Raw genomic sequence first — 17,989 nt, forward strand, 5'->3', positions numbered from 1 at the left:
GCCGACGTCTGCTGCTGTCTTCTTCAGCCCTTCCCAGGCTGCAGCGTGGGGGTCCCATCTGGGGGGGGGTCGGGGCAGTGGGTGCCTGCCGGTGGCAGGGGGGCTCCCTGGGGACCGTGTCCCCAGCAGCTGGCCCGGCTACCCCAGCCTGTCCAGTGGACAGCAGGGACAGACGGACGCCCTGGCTCTCCCCCACCTGCCCCCCTGCGCCGGGGCCCTGCGATCCCCGGGCCACGAGCAGAGGCCTCTCCCGCAGGGTCTGGATCACGGACTTCTGCTCGGTGCCAAAAATAACCCCGCGCCCCTGGCTCAGGGCAGCGGTGCTGGGCCGTGGTGCGAGCCGCTGGCGCTGCCCCGTTTCCACTGCTGGGGAACGGCCTCGTCCCGCCGACGCGGCTGCGGAGCCGTACATCAGCGGGCAGGAGCACGGGGACAGCGCAGCCGCCCCGGTGCCGAGCGGGAGGCTGGCAGGAAGGACAGATGGTCGCTGGCACCGGGGTTAAAAACACTTCCCTGGGGCGCCCTCGGCTTCCCCGGCGAGGAGCCGGCTGCTGACCCGGCCCAGGGCAACCTCAGCCCCTGCCGAAGCCTCTCTCTCCCTGCTCACGGCCCTCTGCTCCTGCAGCTGAAGCCAGCGGGACGTTGTGCCCCCCCCGTGCACCCGGGCAGCCCAGCGCCGAGCTGAGGGCGGGCAGCAGAATGAGACCCTGGGGCTGGGACCCTGCAGCCCGGCAGCACGGGGGCATCAGGCCGGGGGCTGCGTGCAGGGGGAGGACATGGCAGGATCTGGCCCGTCCCAGAGGAGCTGCACCCAGGCCCCACGGGGCTCGGGTGCATCAGCGGGGCAGGCACAGGGTCACAGAACCGTTTAGGTTGGAAAAGACCTTTAAGATCATCGAGTCCAACCGTAAACCCAGCACCGCCCGGTCGCTGCCAGTTGGTGCAGCCCTGCCAAGAGGCACCTGGGCAGCAGCAGCACCCGGCCGGGCTGGTGGCACGGATCCCTCCCCGCTTGTGCTGCACAGCAGCCGCGGCACAGCCCGGGGCGGCGGTGGCACCCTGCGGCGCAGGGCGAGCGGGGCGCCCGGCACACGCGTGGGCGCATCCCCAGCTCGGCCCAGCCCGGCCAGCAGCGCGCGGCAACGTCGCTCTGGAAAAACGGAGCTTTATTGCAGCAGCGGCAAACACGTCGTGCGCTCGCAGCCGCCTGGGGCTGCAAACTCAGCCTGGGGCTGCAAACTCAGCCTGGGGCTGCTCTTGCCCTGCTCGCCTGCGCCATGCTGCTGCCCGGCCCAGGACGGGGGAGCGGGGACCTGCCCCGGGCTGGGGGCTTCGAATCGGCTGCCGGGGAGGGCCAGCCCGCCGGCACGGCGGTACCATCTCTGCCGGCACAGCTGGCCAGCCTGGCCCCTGCCCAAGGTGGCTGCTGCTGGCAGGGTCGCCGCTAGCAGCCTGCCCTGCCGGGAGAGAGCTGGGTCAGGGCCGGGGATGCACGCGGCCACCCCCAAAGGGCTCCAGCGAGACCCAACAACTGCCCAGAGGCAGGCGAAGGGCTGGAGCGCGTCCCGGGCAGCCGGTCCTGCTCACAGAGCATCCCCTAGAAACACCTTCGGAGCGGGCAGAATGTTTCCAGGAAAAAGAATTAAAATACACGCTGGCATCAGTGGTTACCGTCGGCCGGGATGGGTGACGGCGACGGCACAAGGGGAGCCACGTGCGCCAGCAGCCAGCCCCCAGGCAGGTGTCCCCATCGCCAGCGGGTCCCGTCTGCCCGGGGGGCTCTGAGCGAGGACGTGGGGTGCCCCGGGGCCGGCATCAGGCTTCGCTGCCGCCGTGGGGTGGCGCGGTGAAGTCGCTGCCAGTCAGGGTGATGGTGAACGGCACGTCGATGACGTCTCCAGCCACGTCCCGGGCAGTGGCCGTTCTCCAGGAGCGCAGGGGCTCGGTGGCTTTCTGGAAGCGCTGGGGGTGGGCGAGGGTGAGCAGGGGCTGCCCCGAGCCCCCGCGCTCAGGCCCCACCTCTCGCCCCAGCCCTGCGGCTCCAGTCCTTTTCCTCTCTTGGGGAAGGGACAGCATCGCCTCCGCTCCATCGCTGGCCTCTCCTGCCCCGTCTCCAGCACCGGGGCAGCCCCACTCTGCCCCCGCCCCGATCCCGGCCCCGGCCCCGTCCCCCATCCCGCCTCGCACACTCACATCGCTCAGCGTCCCCGACTCGCGACACAGGGCCACGGTGGCCCAGAGCGGAATCTGCAGGCAGGTGAGGACACCCATGCAGACGCCCAGGCTCGTGCCCCAGGCGGGGTACTCGTAGGTGCCGTAGCGCAGGGGCACGCCGTACATGTCCAGGAAGGTGTAGATGAGCGTGAACTGAAGGGCAGAGCAGGCAGGAGCGACGTGAGGCTGCAGCACTGCCTGGCCCCAGGGGTCCTGGCAGGGCTGGGCACCCCAGGGACCCCCAGGGCCACCCCAAACTCCCTCCAGCAGCCACCGAGAGGCCCGGGAGGGCGCCGGGACCGGGGCAGCCCCGCTCCAAACCCATGGCAAGCGCTGCCCCTCCCAGAGGAAGGGAGAGATGGAGGGAGAGGAGCTCTTCCCCCCTTGACCTCCAGCCCCAGGCGGGCGCTCGGTGCTCACCAGCAGCAGGCAGGGGGTAAAGAAGGCCCAGCACACCTTGAAGTAGCCCAGCATGTGACTGCACCAGGGCGGGCACCGGCAGATCATGTCCACGATGTCCTGGCAGAACTGGTTCACGCCTGCAGGCACCCCGGGAGAGGGTCACAGCCGGGCCCCTGCCTGCCCCCAGCACGGCCCTGCGGGGTGCACCCGCTCCGGGGCACCCACAGCACCCTGTGCTGGGCCTGAGCCGTGCCGGCAGCGGTGGTGCTGGGTGCTGAACAGCCACCGCGCTTCGGTGGGTGGAGAGGAAATTGCATCCCCCACAGACGGGGAAAATCGCACCTCGGCTTCGCACCATCTCCTTGCAGGGCTGAGCTGCGTGTGGGCAGCAGGACCCGGGGGGCTCCCTGCCCGCCCCAGCTCCACGCTGTCCACAGCTGCAGGTGCACCCTACAGAGCCTGGCCACGGTTTGCCGTGAGTCCCAGGAATGCCAAGCCTTGGCAGCGTGGTAGCCGGGGCCTGCCCTGTGCCGTGAACACCCTGCAGCAGTGCCCCGGGGCTGGCAGCACCCCACCGCACCCCGCCGCGCTGGCTGTGGCGTGCCCCGGGGCCGCCCGCTCCGCTCACCGTAGCAGAAGGCGATGCCCAGGCACATGAAGAGGGCGACGACGATGAGCCCGAAGCCGGTGCTGTACGTGTCAATGAGGGTGAACCAGAAGATGCCTCCCTGTGAGGTGGTGAGGGACAGGGTCAGCGTGGCTCGGGGCGGGGGGGCGGGCGCAGGGCACCCCATGCCATGGGCACCATCGACGCCAGGGCCCGCGCACAGCCCCCCGTCCTCCCGCCTCAGGGCTTGTGCAGAGACCGGAGGCGAGAGGAGGCTGTTCCCCAACCTCCGTCCTGGCATCACCCCAAGGGCGCTGGGCGCTGGGTGCCGCCGGATGGGGATGCAGGGGATCCCATACCTGGGTGACCAGCAGGAGCCCCAGCAGGTAGAAGGAGATGCAGAGCGCACCCAGCAACGCCGTCTTCCTCTTCCAGTCGCGCAGGGCTGGGAACTCATCCAGGATGGCTGTGGTGATGCCCTCGATGTTCCCGAACTGAGGGACGGGACAGGTCAGTGGGGGCGGTGTCCCGGTCCCCGCCTCCCCCCGGCTGGGCGCAGGGGATGGTCCTCACAGAGGGGACTTTGCAGGGCACTGTCCCCATGCGCATCCCCATCCCTGTGACACCTGGGCACGGGGAGAAACCCATGCCCAGTGCCAGTGGGACGTGGCTGCATCCCTGCCCACCACCCCGGGTGACAGCCCCACATGCATGGGGCCATGCGTCTCCCCTACCCCAGCACCATCCTCATGCTCCTGGCCCACGCACACCGTGCCGTCTGCATGCCCGAGACGGGGTGTACCTGGCACCCCAAGGCCAGGCACAGGGCAGGACATGGGGCTGCCCAAGGTGACAATCACCAAAGTGTCCACTCCCAGCGTGAAGAGCATCAGGAAGAAGAGGATGGACCAGAACGGGGAGCCGGGCAGCAGGGAGAGGGCTTCAGGGTACGCCACAAACGCCAGCCCGGGGCCTGCGGGGTGAGACAAAGGGGAGCGTGGAAGGACACGCCACGGTGAGACGGGCCAAGCCCAGCCAGCCGGTAGCCAGGCTGGATGTGAGCTCGGCCGCAGCCCCGCAGCCCCATCCCTGTGCAGGGCACCGGGATGTCCCCGGCACGGCGCGGGTCCCTCCTCCCCAGGCCCGTACCTGAGTCGGCAACGCTGCCCACGGGGACTTGTTTCCTCCAGGCCATGTGTCCCAGCACCGAGAAGATGGCAAAGCCGGCAAAGAAGCTGGTGCAGCAGTTCCCGATGGCGATGACCAAGGTGTCCCTGCCAGGGAGGGCGTCACAGCCCCACGCCCGTGGGGTAAGGATGGAGATGGGGGTATCCTGATGCGCCGCACGGTCCCGTGGGGCTCGGACCTCCCCATCACCGCCTGCTCCTCCCCAGCCATGGCTGCAACCCGTGGCTGCCCCGACGGCCCGTGCCCCCCGAGCCCCCCGCTCACCGGATGACGTTGTTGTCAAACTTGTTGTAGGAGGCCATGGAGAGCAGCCCCCCGAACCCGATGCCCAGGGAGTAGAAGATCTGCGAGGCTGCGTCGCTCCACACCTGGGGGACGACAGTGGGGGGGCTGCAGGGGGCTGCCGCCCCGCTGCCCCCGGCTGGGGGGATCGCTGCCGTCGGGGACCCCCCGGCCCCGGCGCGGGGCTACCTGGGCGCTCTGCAGCCTGCTCCAGTCCGAGGAGAGGTAGAAGCGGACGCCGTTGAGGGAGCCGTCCAGCGTGGCCCCCCGGATGACGAGGATGAGGATGACCAGGTAGGGGAAGGTGGCCGTGAAGTACACCACCTGCGCAGGACACGGCTCGGCTCGGCCCCCCGCCACCGGCACAGCAGCCCCCCTGCCGCCCCCACGCGCTGCCCCTCACCTTGCCGGAGCTGCGGATGCCCTTCAACATGCAGAGGAAGAGGAGGATCCAGGCCGCCAGCAGGCACAGGGCGAGGGGCCCCTGCACGGGCCCAGGGTCCCCGAGGCCGGAGCTGTGCGTCACCCCCAGAACCCGCTCGCTGCGGCGCAGGGACACGGGTCAGGGGGCCGGGGGACGCGGGGCACCCTTGTCACCTCTGCAACGTCCTCGCCCACCCCTCCGCCGTTCACAGAGCCTCCAGCGCCACCGACCGCTGCCCACGGGGGCTCAGCCCGGCCCCCCGGACCGGGGGAAATGGAGCCAGGGCTGGACCCCGGACAAGGGCCGAGGGAGGCACCCATCGATGCTGCCACGCGGGGACTTACTTCCAGAAAACCTCGCTGGCACTGACCCCGCCGGCGCTCCCCGACGCGTTCTGCAACACACAGCCCCGGCAGGTCACCGTCACCACCGCTGCCACCGTCCCTGATGTCCCTCCTGGCCCCGGCCCCAGCCCCAGCCTGACCCTCCGCTTCTGCTGCAGGCAAAGCTTCTCCCAACAGAAACCACCTCCCCGGTCCCCACGCGGTGCCTGGCCCCGCAGCGTCCCCCCCCGGGGCCCGGCCCTGCCACGCTGCCTGCCCGGGGGCCACCGACCTGGCAGAGCTCCGCGTTCCTGGGGGCATTGCAGGACCAGGGCAGGGGGCTCTGGAAGGAGGAGCCCAGGTAGTAGAAAGCCCAGGCGATGATGACGTTGTAGTAGAGGGACACCAGGGAGGACACGATCAGCATGGCAACGCCAACGCCTGCACGAGGAGAGGGGCTGCCGAGGGGGTGACGCTATGCCTGCCCGCACCCCGCGGATCCCAGCATGGGTGCAAGGGGCCGGAGGGACGGCAGGAGACCTGCCCAGGGCTGCCCAGGGACTCGGGGTGCGGGCTGGGACCTCGCCAAGGGGGCATCCCAGTCCCCGTGCCCACCCCGCACCCTTCCCGCAGCCCAGCCGGCCCCAGCGGCTGCGGGGGCAGGGAGGAGAGGTGCCCCCAGCCCCCGGCCCCACCTTTCAGGAGCGGGCAGCACTTCCAGACAGTGATGGGCCCCGCGGCCCCGTACTGGCCCAGGCTCAGCTCCATCAGGAAGAGGGGCAGCCCCGTGACGAGCAGCATGACGAAGTAGGGGATGAGGAAGACACCTGGGAGGAGAGGGGCAGCGGGCTGGGGGGATGGCCAGCAGCAGGCTGGGCTCCTCAAAGGACAGACGCGCGTACTTCGGACTCGCAGCGGGGCACGTGTCCGGGCAGGACGCGGAGGAGCAGGGAAAGCTCCTGGGGGCTGCCGGCTCCATGCTGGGGCCCATCCCCAGCAGATGAGTTCCCCACGAGCCCCGCAGCGGGGGCCGGAGCTGGGAGCTGGCGGGATCCCACTAGCCCGGTCTTGGGGTGGGTGGTGGGAGCAGCGCTGGGGTGCAGCCGTGGGTGCTGCGGTGGTGCTCAGGGGGATGCTCGGGGCTGTGGGATGCTCAGGGCCCTGGGATGCTCAGGGCCCTGGGATGCTCGGGGCTGTGGGATGCTCAGGGCCCTGGGATGCTCAGGGCCCTGGGACGTGCCCACAGCAGATCCCGATGTTTCCTCTGGCAATATGCTGACATCTCCATCTTTACACAACTTATCTCACCAACGGCCTTCTCTGCGGAGGAAACCCTGCTCCTTGCAGCCTCAGCCAGGCCAAATTTGTGCAGGAAAAGGACATTTTCCAGGGGAGAAATCGGCATTTCCCAGCTGGCAGCCAGCTGCAGCCCAAGCTCATCCTCTCCCAGTGGCAAAGCTGGGCGCAGTGATCGCTGTTCCCCGCAGCGGAGCAGCTCTCCAGCTACGACGCCAGATTCAAACCCCGCTCCCCGCAGCCTCGCTGACAGACCAGCTGTGGGGCTGACCGCTCGTTAGCCCGGCACTCATTAGCTGTGCTGGGGGGCAGGCTGCCTCTGCCTCTGCTGTGCACGCTGCGGGGCGATCACCAGCCGGCTCTGGCAGAGGCTTTGCAGGGCTGGCCTGGGGAGGAGGGGACCGCCGCGGGTTTAAAGCCCCGCTGGGACATCAGGAACCCCTGCTCGGCTGTTGGCAGAGGCTGGGAGCGAGGGGCGACGGTGCCCCAGTCCCGCTGGCTCCCTGCAGCTGGAGGCACCGTGGGGCCAGGGGACCGAGGTGTGGGCCCGAGGCAGTGCAGCGTGTCCCTGCTCTGCCCTCGGCGCTGCCAAACGGTGGCTCCGGCTGCTTTGCTGCCGGCCCAACGCGTCCCGCGGGCGCCGGCACCGCAGGGGTCTTCTGCAAAGGGTGCTGCACGGGGACAAACCTCCCGCCCTCCCCTCCTCCGCGGCTTCGGGACCCCCACCACTGCCCTCCCCCCATCCCCATACCTTGGGCAGGGGTCAGGGGGGCGGCAGCTTCTGGCCCCAAGCCCCTTTGGCTGATGCTGCCCGGAGGGTGGGCAGGGATCTGCTTCCCCGTCCCCTGTGGGTCCGGGCAGTGCCCACGGGCAGCGTGGGCCCTGCACGGCCGGCCGGGCGGCAGTGACATCCAGTGGTGAGCACACCGATGGCTGTGCCCGGCCGAAGCCACGCTCGCCCTGCCCGGACGAGGGGTCTGCGGGGCGATGCACCCCGCAAGGCTCCCGCACCTCAGCCCGTCTCCTGCCCTTCCCGGCCCCGAGGGAGCACCCGGCTTTGGGCACGCGTGGCCCTGTGCGGTGCAGGCAGCCCCTGCCCGCAGGCAGCCGTGCCCAGGAGGGCCTGGGGAGCGAGGGGCCCGTGGCGGGTGGTGGGGGTGCCGGGCGCGGGAGGCTCGGGGGTCCCGCACGCCTGCGGCCACTGCAGCAAGGGAAAAGCCCGGTGTCCTCCGCAGCCGTGCCAAAGGTGGGCACGGCAGGGGGGACCACGGCAGGGGGGGACCACGGCGGGGGGGGACGGCTGCATCTGTGTCCCCGGTCCCTGGAGCAGGTCACCCCACTGCCGCCCCATCCCCACGGCGGCAGGGTGCCCCCCAGCCCAGGGCACGCACCGGCCGCTGCAGCAGCTCCCGTGGGAGCAGCCTCTTTTCCTCCCCCCTCTGCCCCCTCCCCGGCCGTGCAGCCCCTCGGGAAGGAGGAGATGTCTCCCCAGGAGGATCCGCAGCCAGCCCTGCACCCCAGCCCCAGCGCGGGGCACAGCAGCCCCATCACCCAGCAGCGAGCCTGGCCCCGAGGGCCAAATTCCTCCCTGGTTAGGCAAGGTGCAAAGCTCGGCGCAGCCCAGCCCTGGCACGTCCCGCCACGGTGCCGGTGCTGCCCCAGACCTGCACGGTGTCACAGGGACGGGTGCCAGCCCTGGCAGGCAGGCAGGCAGGGGCAAGCGCATGCGAAGCAGGGCATTTCAGGTGTTTTCAGGTGTCAGGGATGGCTGGAGCATGGGGCAGAGGTTCGGGGGCTGTGGAGCCCCGGGCAGTGTGCCGGGTGGGCCCCCTCCAAGAGGAGACATCTGGAGACAACGTCAGGGCAGCAGAAGCAGCGAGGAGCTCAGGAATGACCTTTGGGGAGGCTTCTCCCATCTCACAGACATGGCACTGCATCCTGGGGCGTTGCCACCAGGCACCAGCTACATGCTGAGCTGCCTGCACTTTGTCCTGCCCCAGAAATGTGGCGGGTTATTGTCCCCGCTTGGCCACCTTCCCGGGCACTCCTGCCCGGCTGAACTGGATTTTACAGTGGAAGGGCACTTCCACGCACCACGCACAACAGCCTGCAGCTGCACGGCACCAGACGGGCCCTGCTACCGCTGCTGCAGAGGGGCTGACGGTGCTGCAGGGGGGTCACTGCCTTGCTGGCCAAGCCCCGCTTCTCCGGGCAGGGGCAGAGATGCTCTGCAGAGGGGCTCTGCCTGGCGGCAGCTCTTTTCGGCCCAAACCACCCGGGACGGTGTTGCAGGCTGCTCCAGGCTCACCCCGGAGGCAGGCGCACCTCTGAGCTGCACAGGGCAGCCCCAGCAGGAGCAGGACAAGTCCCCCAGCAGACTCACGGGGAGGTGCTTTGAACTCCTAAAGCATCCTTGCCCGTGGTCCTCACAGTGGGATTAAAGTGGTGGCGTCCAGGTGGGCAACACAAGCCCCCGAATGCTGCCAGCACCCGTGTTTGCCGTGCTGGAGAGCGCAGCCCCCGTGCACTGTCACGCTGTCCCTCCCCAGCCCCCCGTGCTCCTGGCCTCCATCCGGGAGAAGGGAGCAGTGCCGGGGTGCCCGGGGAAGGGACCTGTGTGTCCGCGGCAGGGACCTACCTCCTCCGTTGCGGTAACACAGGTAGGGAAAGCGCCAGACGTTGCCCAGCCCCACGCAGTAGCCCAGGCAGGACAGCAGGAACTCGTACTTGCTGGCCCAGGTCTCCCGGGGCAGGCTGGGGGCCAGGGTCTCAGGCTGGGGCTGGGGTCCTGGCCAGGGCTGGCTGGTGGGGTCGGCGGTCGGACCCTCCATCTGGAAGATATTGACCTGCGGAGGGGAGCAAAGCATCAGGAATCACTGGCTGCAGCCCGCAGACCCCGCGAGGCTCCTCGGCAGGGCTGGGCACAGCCAAGCTCTCCCTGAAAAAGCATCTGGTTCCCAAAGGGGCTTTGGGGCTCTCCCTGAAACCTGCCCAGCGGGAGCCTGGGCTGGCCCGTGCTGTGGGACGTGGGAGGCTCGGGCTGGCCCAGAGCTCCGTGCTCCTCCCCAGGCTCCAGGAGCCAGGCGCAGGTCCGGGCAGACCCCAGCCCAAAAGCCCTGATCCAGCAGATCCTCCATAGCATGGAAGTCAGCAGCTGGCACTCGCCCACCTCCTGTGATGGGCTGTCATCTCTGCGCTGTCTTATGCACCCAGGACTCCCTAAACACAGGGACTGCCAGGACTGGAACCCCAGCGTCCAGCCCCGCGCCGGGCAGATGAGCGTGGCTGCAGGGGTGCTTGCCACTGCTTGATGCACCGTCCATCAAAGCCCTCCTGCCCAGCGCCTCCGAGGCCACTGGGGCCATCTCTGGCTCCCACCTTTGCCGGGGTCCTGCCCACCCACCCGGCCCCGCGCCCTGTGAGCAAGGCCTGGAGCCGTCAGCTCACGCTGCACCGAGGCAAAGCAGCGCTGGACGCAGGGAGGAGAGACCTGGTGCTGCGCACGCCGTGCAGCCCGTCGCTTGGTGCGGGCAGAGGTGGGGGACCGGCAGGGCAACGGGGGCTCGCACCGCTCACTAGCCCTGGACCCCGCACCCCGGCCCTGCCGGCACCTCTGCTGAAGGGGGAATGCGTGCGGTGGGGAGCGAGGGACCGGGGACACTGTGCCTCGTTCGCTGTCATGGGTTACTGCCCCGACCACTCCTGCAGCCGGCCAGCGGCTCGGCGGGGCCCCGGGGCCCACAGAGGCTGTGGCAGGGCTGCTCTGCTCCCAGGGCTCAGCCGGCAGCACCACAGGGAGCTGCAACGTCACGGCAGGGTCTGGGGCTGCGATCCCTTCCACCAGCACCAGTCTCCTTAGGCAGAGGTCCTGCCACCCTGGGAAGGATGGAGGGGTCCCCCATACCAGCCCGCAGAGGCTGCTCCAGCCACGCGGTCCTTCCCTGGACGTCCCCTCTGCCACCGGGGCTGCGGCGTCCCCGGTCCCGCCAGGACGGATCCCGACCCCCCCTCCCCAGCATGGAGAGAAGAGGATTAGCTGGGGGGTCTGGCGGTGTGATGGTACTGGGGGATGTCATTGCATGGGGAATTTCTTTTAGTATCAGTGTCACGATAGATGCAAGCGGTTGATCTCAGCCCAGCCTGCAGGGGACGGAGCACGGGGCCTCAGGAGCGTGTGGCTCTCACGCCAGCCCTGCCTCTGGCAAGCCCAGCACTGCTGTGACTCAGTTTCCCCCACCTGTGGGACCCCGCAGGGGAAGCACCGCTCAAGGCAGAGGAGCATCGCTCAGTGACGAGCAGCGTTATGACTCACAGACCACAAAGCTGAGAAGATCAGACCTGATCTCATGTGAAACACAAGCCAAGGGCTGGACTGCCCAGGCTTCGCTCCCACTGGTGCGTGAGGGTTTATTTTAGAAAAGGATCCAGTTTTGAATTAAATTAAAAATAAACAAAAAACCCTCCGTGATGCAGTGTCTCTGCTCAGGCTTGAGGGGGCTGATCCAGCGTTTACTTGTCCTGCATAGCATCCTTTTCCTCTGCTCACACCACCCCTTCCTAAGCGACGGGATGGGTCATCGGGAAAGCAATCTGCAAACCCCAGCCATGTGGAAAACGCTCCTGCATGTCTACGGTCTCCAGAGGCTGCAGAAACCCTGAAATCCAGCACATTCCCCAGCCCCATCACTCTCTCCCGGGGCTGTGGGCAGCAGAGCAGCCGGCAGGACACGTGCCTTGCGGCAGGCAGGACCACCGGCCAGGCTCACAGAGCGTGCGCTGCCGAGGGCGGCGCTCCCGGGGCAATGCCACGGCGTCTCCGAGACACGGGCATTTTGGGGCTGTTCAGAGGCAACGGTCTCTTGGCCGCATGCAGCCCCAGGACACCGAGATGTCTGCTCTTGTGCAAAGTCCACGGGCGCAGCACAGCTCCCTCCAGGCACCTGATTCGAGGGGATCGCGGCCCGGGAGTGCCAGCACCCCCGTGAGCTTGTTTACTCCAGAAACCAGGGCGAGCCTCACCACGCGCCTTCCCGCAAGGTACCGGGTATCAGCTCTCGGTTATCTGCGGGTGGTTGATCCAAGGTGCAGATTAACTCTGCCATCGGCCGAGCGGGCAATGCCTCGCATCTGGCACTGCATCAAAGCCGTCTGTCCTCCCAGAACCGGCTGGGAAGCGCGGCGCAGGGATGCCCGGTGTGTTTACAGCAGCCAGCCCGGGCACAGCAGGGCCAGCGCAGACCTAGCAAGTCCTGCTGAGCCTGCCCAGCTGTGCTTCGGGTGCCCTGCGCCCCGGCAGCAGCTGCTGTCCCCACACTTCCAGGGGCTTCCCGCTACCAGCGTCCTCGTCCCCCATCACCCAGAGCAATGGAAAGGTGGTTGCAACTGCTCACAACAAGGGCCCACGCCGCCTGCCTCCCTGCTGCTTCGAACACAGGAGGTGATAAATGTGCGGCACCTTCCCCGGGGACGTCAGTGAGCATGGACAGGGAGTTAAAATGCTACCAGCGAAGGCAGGACAGCTGCCACAGGACAGCCAAGAGCTTCCTGGGCAAGTCTCCTGGCCCGGGGTGCTGCTCTTGCCCTTCTCCCGCAGGGCTGCCTTGTTCGCGGACCCGCAGCGCCCACATCCCAGCCAGGGGACAATTAATGCAGTCATCGCTCCCACCCATTTCCAGTCACGCTTTATAGGTACTGGAGCTGTGGATGGAAATCCCCTGAACAGCCCCTCTGGCCCCACTGGCTCAGCAGGACCTGCTCCCCGCCACCTTGCCCACCCCAAACACTGGCAAACGTGACCGGGGGGGTCTCAGGAAGCAGAGGCAGGACGGGGCCGAGGAAGAGCGGCGCTCGGCAGCCTTCGGCGCAGCCGGCAGCGGGGCCGTGCAAGCACCCCGGCCCCACCGCTCGCTCCCCGCCCACCATGAGGAGACGGCGCAGCGGGATGCGAGGGCTCCAGCCCAGCCAGTCTCAGCCCAGAGCACCCAGCACTGTCACTGTGACCAAGCCCTGTCCTGTGCCGTGCCCCCACGTCTTGCACTGCAGCAGGACCAGCCAGCTGAAGCCCCGAGGGCAGCCTGCAGCCCCTCCAGGCCAGACCCCGGGGGCTGCACACAGGGGACTGCGGAACGCGAGGAAACCCCTGCAGGACCCAGACATCCTGGGTGCTGCTCCCACCACAGCCGTGGCTCACCGGGGGGGTTCCTAGCGGGGCCAGCTGCGACAGGGCTGTGGAGGGTGACCTGCACCCCATGGGTCACCAGCACCAGGAGCAGGGGCTCCCGCGGCCCGGGGCAGCGCAGGGCAGGGCAGACGCGGTCCTACCATGAGCTCCGGTGGCGTGGTGGGGGCCGGGGGCCCCGGCGTGTCGAGGTGCCCGGTGCACGGCATTTCCTGCTCGGCGGCGGAGGGAGGGACGGCCGTGCTTTCTCACCTGCGCCAGGTGCAGCTCCGCCCTGGCCAGCCCTGGCCTGGGGTGCGGGATCTGCTGCGATGGGGTCCCCACGAGCCCCCCAGAGCCCGCAGCCTGCGCAGCCCCCCACAGACGGTTCATCCTGCTTGCTTTCACAGCCAGGAGGGATCAGAGGCATCACTGCCTGCTCAGTACGAGTTCTGGGGACGGGGTGAGACAGGACCTGTTGCTCACCCAGAGCTGGGTGCAGGGTGTGCGCTGGGGTGGTCCCTCTCAGCAGCAAGCCTCTGCTGGGACGTGGTTTCGAGCTGGGCTCCCCGGACACCGGTGGCTGAGCCATGCTGCAGGAGCAGCCCGGTGCCTTCCCCAGACGTGGCCCTGCACAGGAGGGGCACTGAGGCACCGGGGCCGTGGCACTGCCAGGGCAGCCGATCCCGACCCCGCTACAGAGCAGTGTGAGGAGGCAGACGACAGTGCCAGGCTCCCACCCGGTGCTGCAGGCCAGCGGGCACGAAGCCATGAGGAAGAGGGGGGAGTGGTACGAAGGGACACGGAGGGGTCCGCTGTCCCCTCCAAGCTGAACAGCGTCCAGGCGCAAGGAAGGAGCAGTTTCAGGAACGGCTCCATCTCCCTTTACATTTATCTTTGATGGCTGCATCCCCCAAAACACTTGCTATTGTCACCCTATTTTCCCAATTAGTGTCTGTGCTCTCCTGGCCCGTTTGCTGGGAAAACCAAGCAGCCAAATAAGGAGCAGAAATAGCGGTGCGGGTTTTCTGGGAGACAGACTGCTGCCGCCTTCGCACAGGCTCAGCGTCAGCAGTAGTAGCAGCTGCTGAAAGAGCTCAACTTAAAACTGTGATCTATCCATGAAAGCGTCGGTATTTCTCCTGCAGTTCCCCCGTTCCAGCCACTGAGTCATCTTCTGCTCTTGTTAGCATTTCCGCCTCCTTTCCTCTGCATCTTCCAGGGGACGCTGGGTTAGATCCCTGCACACCAGCTTCTGTCTGTCTCTCAGTATTACGTGCATTTTTTCCTTGGCTGATGCACTGGCCCTGCCTCTCTTTGGCCATTGCCATCACAGTGCAGCTGTTTCTAACCCCTGAATGGAGCAGGTTCCTCAGAAGAAGGAAATACCCCTTGAACCAGGACTGTCCCCCACCACCGCAGCAGGGAAAGTGGAGAAAGGGACACATTTCAAATACAGATTCAGCAGAATCAGAATCTTTTCAACCGAGAACACTTTTGCATGACGGGAATGGGTTGCGAATTGTCCAGTGATCCACTAAGCTGGTGACCCCTCCTCTGAAAGACGATATAAAGTCTTTGTGGGGTGACTGCAATCGAATCTAAGTCAGGAGCAAAAAGGAAGCTCATCATGGGAGGAAACCAAAGGAAGAAAGAGTCATTCTGTTTGGTGACTGTGGTCACCTTCAACTCACGCCATCTGCCAGAGCGCTGCTGTACTCCTGGGGCAGCGCAAAGTCCTAGACCTTGCAAGAGAGAGAATCCAAATCAAGCAGCCTCTTCAAATGAACAGCATTTCTACAGATGTTTCTGGGTCAAGGAATTAACTGTAATTCCACCCGAAAGAGGGAAATGGAAGAGGTATTTTTAACGTGGGTAATTTTGGTGGTCTTGTTTATGGTAGAGCTTTGCACGCAGTTGGCCCAGGGCAACTGAGGAACCGGTAATCAGAGCTGGGGAATTAGCACAGTGTGTTGTGACGCACAAAACAACCAGGAGGTGGAGGATTAGACTCTTCCATCTGTATTTTCTCCTCAAAGACTGGATCCTGTAAGAACCCCTCGAGATACCCAAGATACTCACAACTTCCACTGCAGCCTAGGGGCCCTCAGTGCCAGAGTCACAGAGCAGCCTAGGCCTTTGTCCCTGGCAGGATTAAGATACCTCTGTGCAGCTCAGTCTATGACTCAAGGCCTCCACCTCATTCTCATGGTTTCCCCTGCTTTGCCCAGAAATGTTCCTCAAGCCCGACAGCTCTCCGCTTGCACCAGGAGTGCTGCCAGCTGGGCAGCCTGACACCGCAGCACTGTCAAGATCTTCAGGATGAGTCTTCTCAGGGCCCAGTCCAGTATGTGACCTGCGAGCGCACAGCACAAGCCAGCAGGACTGGGAAAAGCAGGAGATCTTAATCAAGAGAAGCGGAGAGAGCCTCCTTCCTAAAGGACACTTGCAGCCTGCCAGGGACAGTGCTCCCCGGGTGATGGGGAGCACAAGTGTGAATCTCCTCCTCCAAAGGGAATACATGAACTCAAGACTTGCCCAGCTTTACCAGCTACATAGTCAGATACACAATCATCAGCATCATCAATGGCTGCTTTGGAAGAGAGGTCTGAACTCTGTTTCCTGCTGAAAGGGAGGTTGGACCTTTTGGTCCAGAAAAGGGGTCAGCATCAGGACATCACATAGCACGTCAGCTCTGGAGCAAGATAAGATGCAATTCTCTGCAGCTCTCTGCTGGTCCAGCATCCTGGGCTCCCTGCAGAGCATGCCAGGGCAGCGGACTCACACGCAGGCTCTCAGCTCCCTTCATACTAGGTAAGACAGGAGCGCGTGGGCAAGAGGTGGGAGCCTCGCTTTCCTTGGTATGTCTGTCCCCTTGAGCCATGGCAGGATCAGATCCTTTGGTTTGTGGCTTCACGTTGCGTGAATATAAGGTACTGAAGCAATCTTGGTTCGGTTTTGAGTGCTGTCCCAGCTCAGTGCGTGTTTCCTAGCTGGGAAAAGCTCAATGCCCTTGTGCAGCCGAGGTGCCGGCTGCACGTGCCTCGGCTCTGATAGTTTGAATGAAGCAGCCTGTTCAGACAAAGGAAATTTCACTGTGGAAATCAGCAAAGGAGTAACAACAGGAACCTGTTAGCACAGACGCGTCACTCCAGCCGCAGCTGTCTCAGAGCTGGGTGGAGGTGAAGTGTTGCGCAGACTCAGGAAATGTGTTTTTCGTTGCTACATTTCCTTCCAAAACTCACCTCTCTGAAGAGCTGGGTTTAACTTGGTCATTCTGATCTCACCACAGCCATGCTGGAGGGGAGGAGGCTGGTTTTCCTCTGCAGCAGTTTAACCCACGACATACAGTCACATCCTCATAAAATGAAACAACTGCTCCACCTACTACTGTTTTTTCAAAAAAGAGTGAATAAAACACAAAGTAGAAGAACTTGAGGGCAAAGATCCGTGAGCACAGCTCAGGCTTCAAACGGATCAAAATGCCGTGCTTTTTCCTTCTGCAGGCCTTTTTCCAATAAAACAGAGAAACAACCCCAAATTTATTCCTATTTCCTGATCAGTTCCAAAAATTTCCTGTGTCACTCTTTGAGACAAGAGCTCTTTGGGCTGCCAGCCCCTGTGCCGTGCTTGTGCTTGGCTCGCTCGAGCTGAGCGGGATCGGGCTGACCTGCTTGTGCACTGGGCACCTTCAAAGCAAACCCTGGTGCCGAGGAATCGGTAATTGCCATTTTTGCTCTGAGTCTGAATGGAATCAACACCCTCGTGTGGGAAGTGACAGCGGTCCATTCAGAAGAAATAAATAACTGAATTTCCAGCCACTTTGTGCCACCAAAGTTCCTGGGATCTCTTTCTGAGACTCACAGGATTAGCCTCAGCCCAAGGGTAACTTGCACGTTGGATGACGGTACTCTCTCAGTGCAAAACCTGAAGTTTCCGTTGCGGTGCTGTATTCGCCTCAGCTTCCCGTTTCCCACTCGCAGAGACGAGGCCGCGTGGTGTTAAGCGGCTCAGCATCGTCCCCTGTGGGCGGGTGTGCTTCTCGGGGGGGAGAGGCACTTCACAGGCTCTGTGCAGGAAAGGAAGATGCTGTAAACGATAAACACGAGATATTATCACGCCATTTCAGACTCACAGGTGCTACAGCTGCTGCTGGGCTGCTGGTTTCCAAGACATTCCGAGTAGGTTAGCAGAGGAACTACCGACGTTTTGGGTTGGATCATGTGCATAAACCTTTTGGGTGCCGCTGCCGGTGAACCCTGCCTGGCCTCCCAGACGTCTCCCCGGCCTCTGCGAGGAGCAAGGGCTGCAGAAGGAGACGGGGGTTGCCCACGGGGGCAGGGAGGGGGCTCACCCTCCTGAAGCACGGGGGGTGCCCCCTCATCGACACTGTCGGTCCTGATGTTTTAAGGGCGGTCATGGGCTTTTTGAGATCCCAGAAGGTCTCTGTGGTGGGACATGCGCCCTTCACGTCACCCTCAGCTGGGGCACCCGCTGCGCTGGCCGGCAATGGCGGCCCAGTGTCCCTTGGTCCTGGCTTTGAGAGCCCTCATGGGGCTGTGTGTCCCCTGGGGGCCTTTCTCTTCACGGGGTGCCAGCTCCCCTCCTGTCCCTTGCCCCAGCCCCTTCACAGGAGGGCCTGGCCTGGGCACCATGCTGGTGCACAGGCTGCCATGCCCCTGTGGGCCTCTGCCCCAGGGGAGTGGTGTTCTGTGTGGGGTATGGGCAGAGAGGGAGCTGTGGGACCGCCTCTCGTTTGGAGGAGCGCATTAAGCGTTATGGCTGGGCGTTGCTTTAGTATCATTATAATTGCCACTGTTATTGTTATACTGCTTATCGCAGGACGAGGGCGTTTTGTCCTTTCGCGGGCTCCGTACGGCGCGCCCTCGCGCCGGCGTGAACCGCCCTTTCCCGTCCCGACACCGCCTTCCATGGGGAGGCGGGCTGTCGGCCGCCATCTTGGAAGCGGGCAAGCGGCGTGGTCTTCCCTGGCGGGGTGGGGTGGTGTTTCCCGGGAGGTGGAGGGGGAGAGGTGGGGATGGAGGAAGGGACGAGTCTCCGCGAACGGTGAAAGGCAGCGCTGAAGCCGTGGCGGT

At 65.3% G+C, this 17,989-nt stretch overlaps 1 protein-coding gene across 1 annotated transcript; it reads right to left on the minus strand.

The window, feature by feature from the left end:
* Positions 1–1,609: 1,609 nt before the first annotated feature.
* Positions 1,610–9,571, minus strand: LOC142404494 (sodium-dependent proline transporter-like). The gene is made up of 14 exons (XM_075491429.1): positions 9,375–9,571; positions 6,136–6,267; positions 5,733–5,881; positions 5,462–5,511; positions 5,097–5,235; positions 4,883–5,017; positions 4,676–4,779; positions 4,373–4,497; positions 4,084–4,196; positions 3,583–3,717; positions 3,245–3,344; positions 2,635–2,753; positions 2,194–2,367; positions 1,610–1,962 (listed from the first exon to the last, which is right to left on the minus strand). The coding sequence occupies exons 1-14, from the start codon at positions 9,565–9,567 to the stop codon at positions 1,816–1,818; spliced, it is 1,815 nt and encodes a 604-aa protein (XP_075347544.1). The 5' UTR covers positions 9,568–9,571; the 3' UTR covers positions 1,610–1,815.
* Positions 9,572–17,989: the final 8,418 nt, after the last annotated feature.

Source organism: Mycteria americana, chromosome 1 (assembly GCF_035582795.1).
Source record: "Mycteria americana isolate JAX WOST 10 ecotype Jacksonville Zoo and Gardens chromosome 1, USCA_MyAme_1.0, whole genome shotgun sequence".
Classification (NCBI taxonomy): domain Eukaryota; kingdom Metazoa; phylum Chordata; class Aves; order Ciconiiformes; family Ciconiidae; genus Mycteria; species Mycteria americana.

Coding starts and splice junctions, on each gene's coding strand:
- LOC142404494 (XM_075491429.1), bottom strand. CDS start 9,567: ATGGAGGGTCCGACCGCCGACCCCACCAGCCAGCCCTGGCCAGGACCC. Junction 5,882..6,135: donor GTGCTGCCCGCTCCTGAAAG/GTGGGGCCGGGG, acceptor CTCCTCGTGCAG/GCGTTGGCGTTGCCATGCTG. Junction 5,018..5,096: donor GCATCCGCAGCTCCGGCAAG/GTGAGGGGCAGC, acceptor TGTCCTGCGCAG/GTGGTGTACTTCACGGCCAC.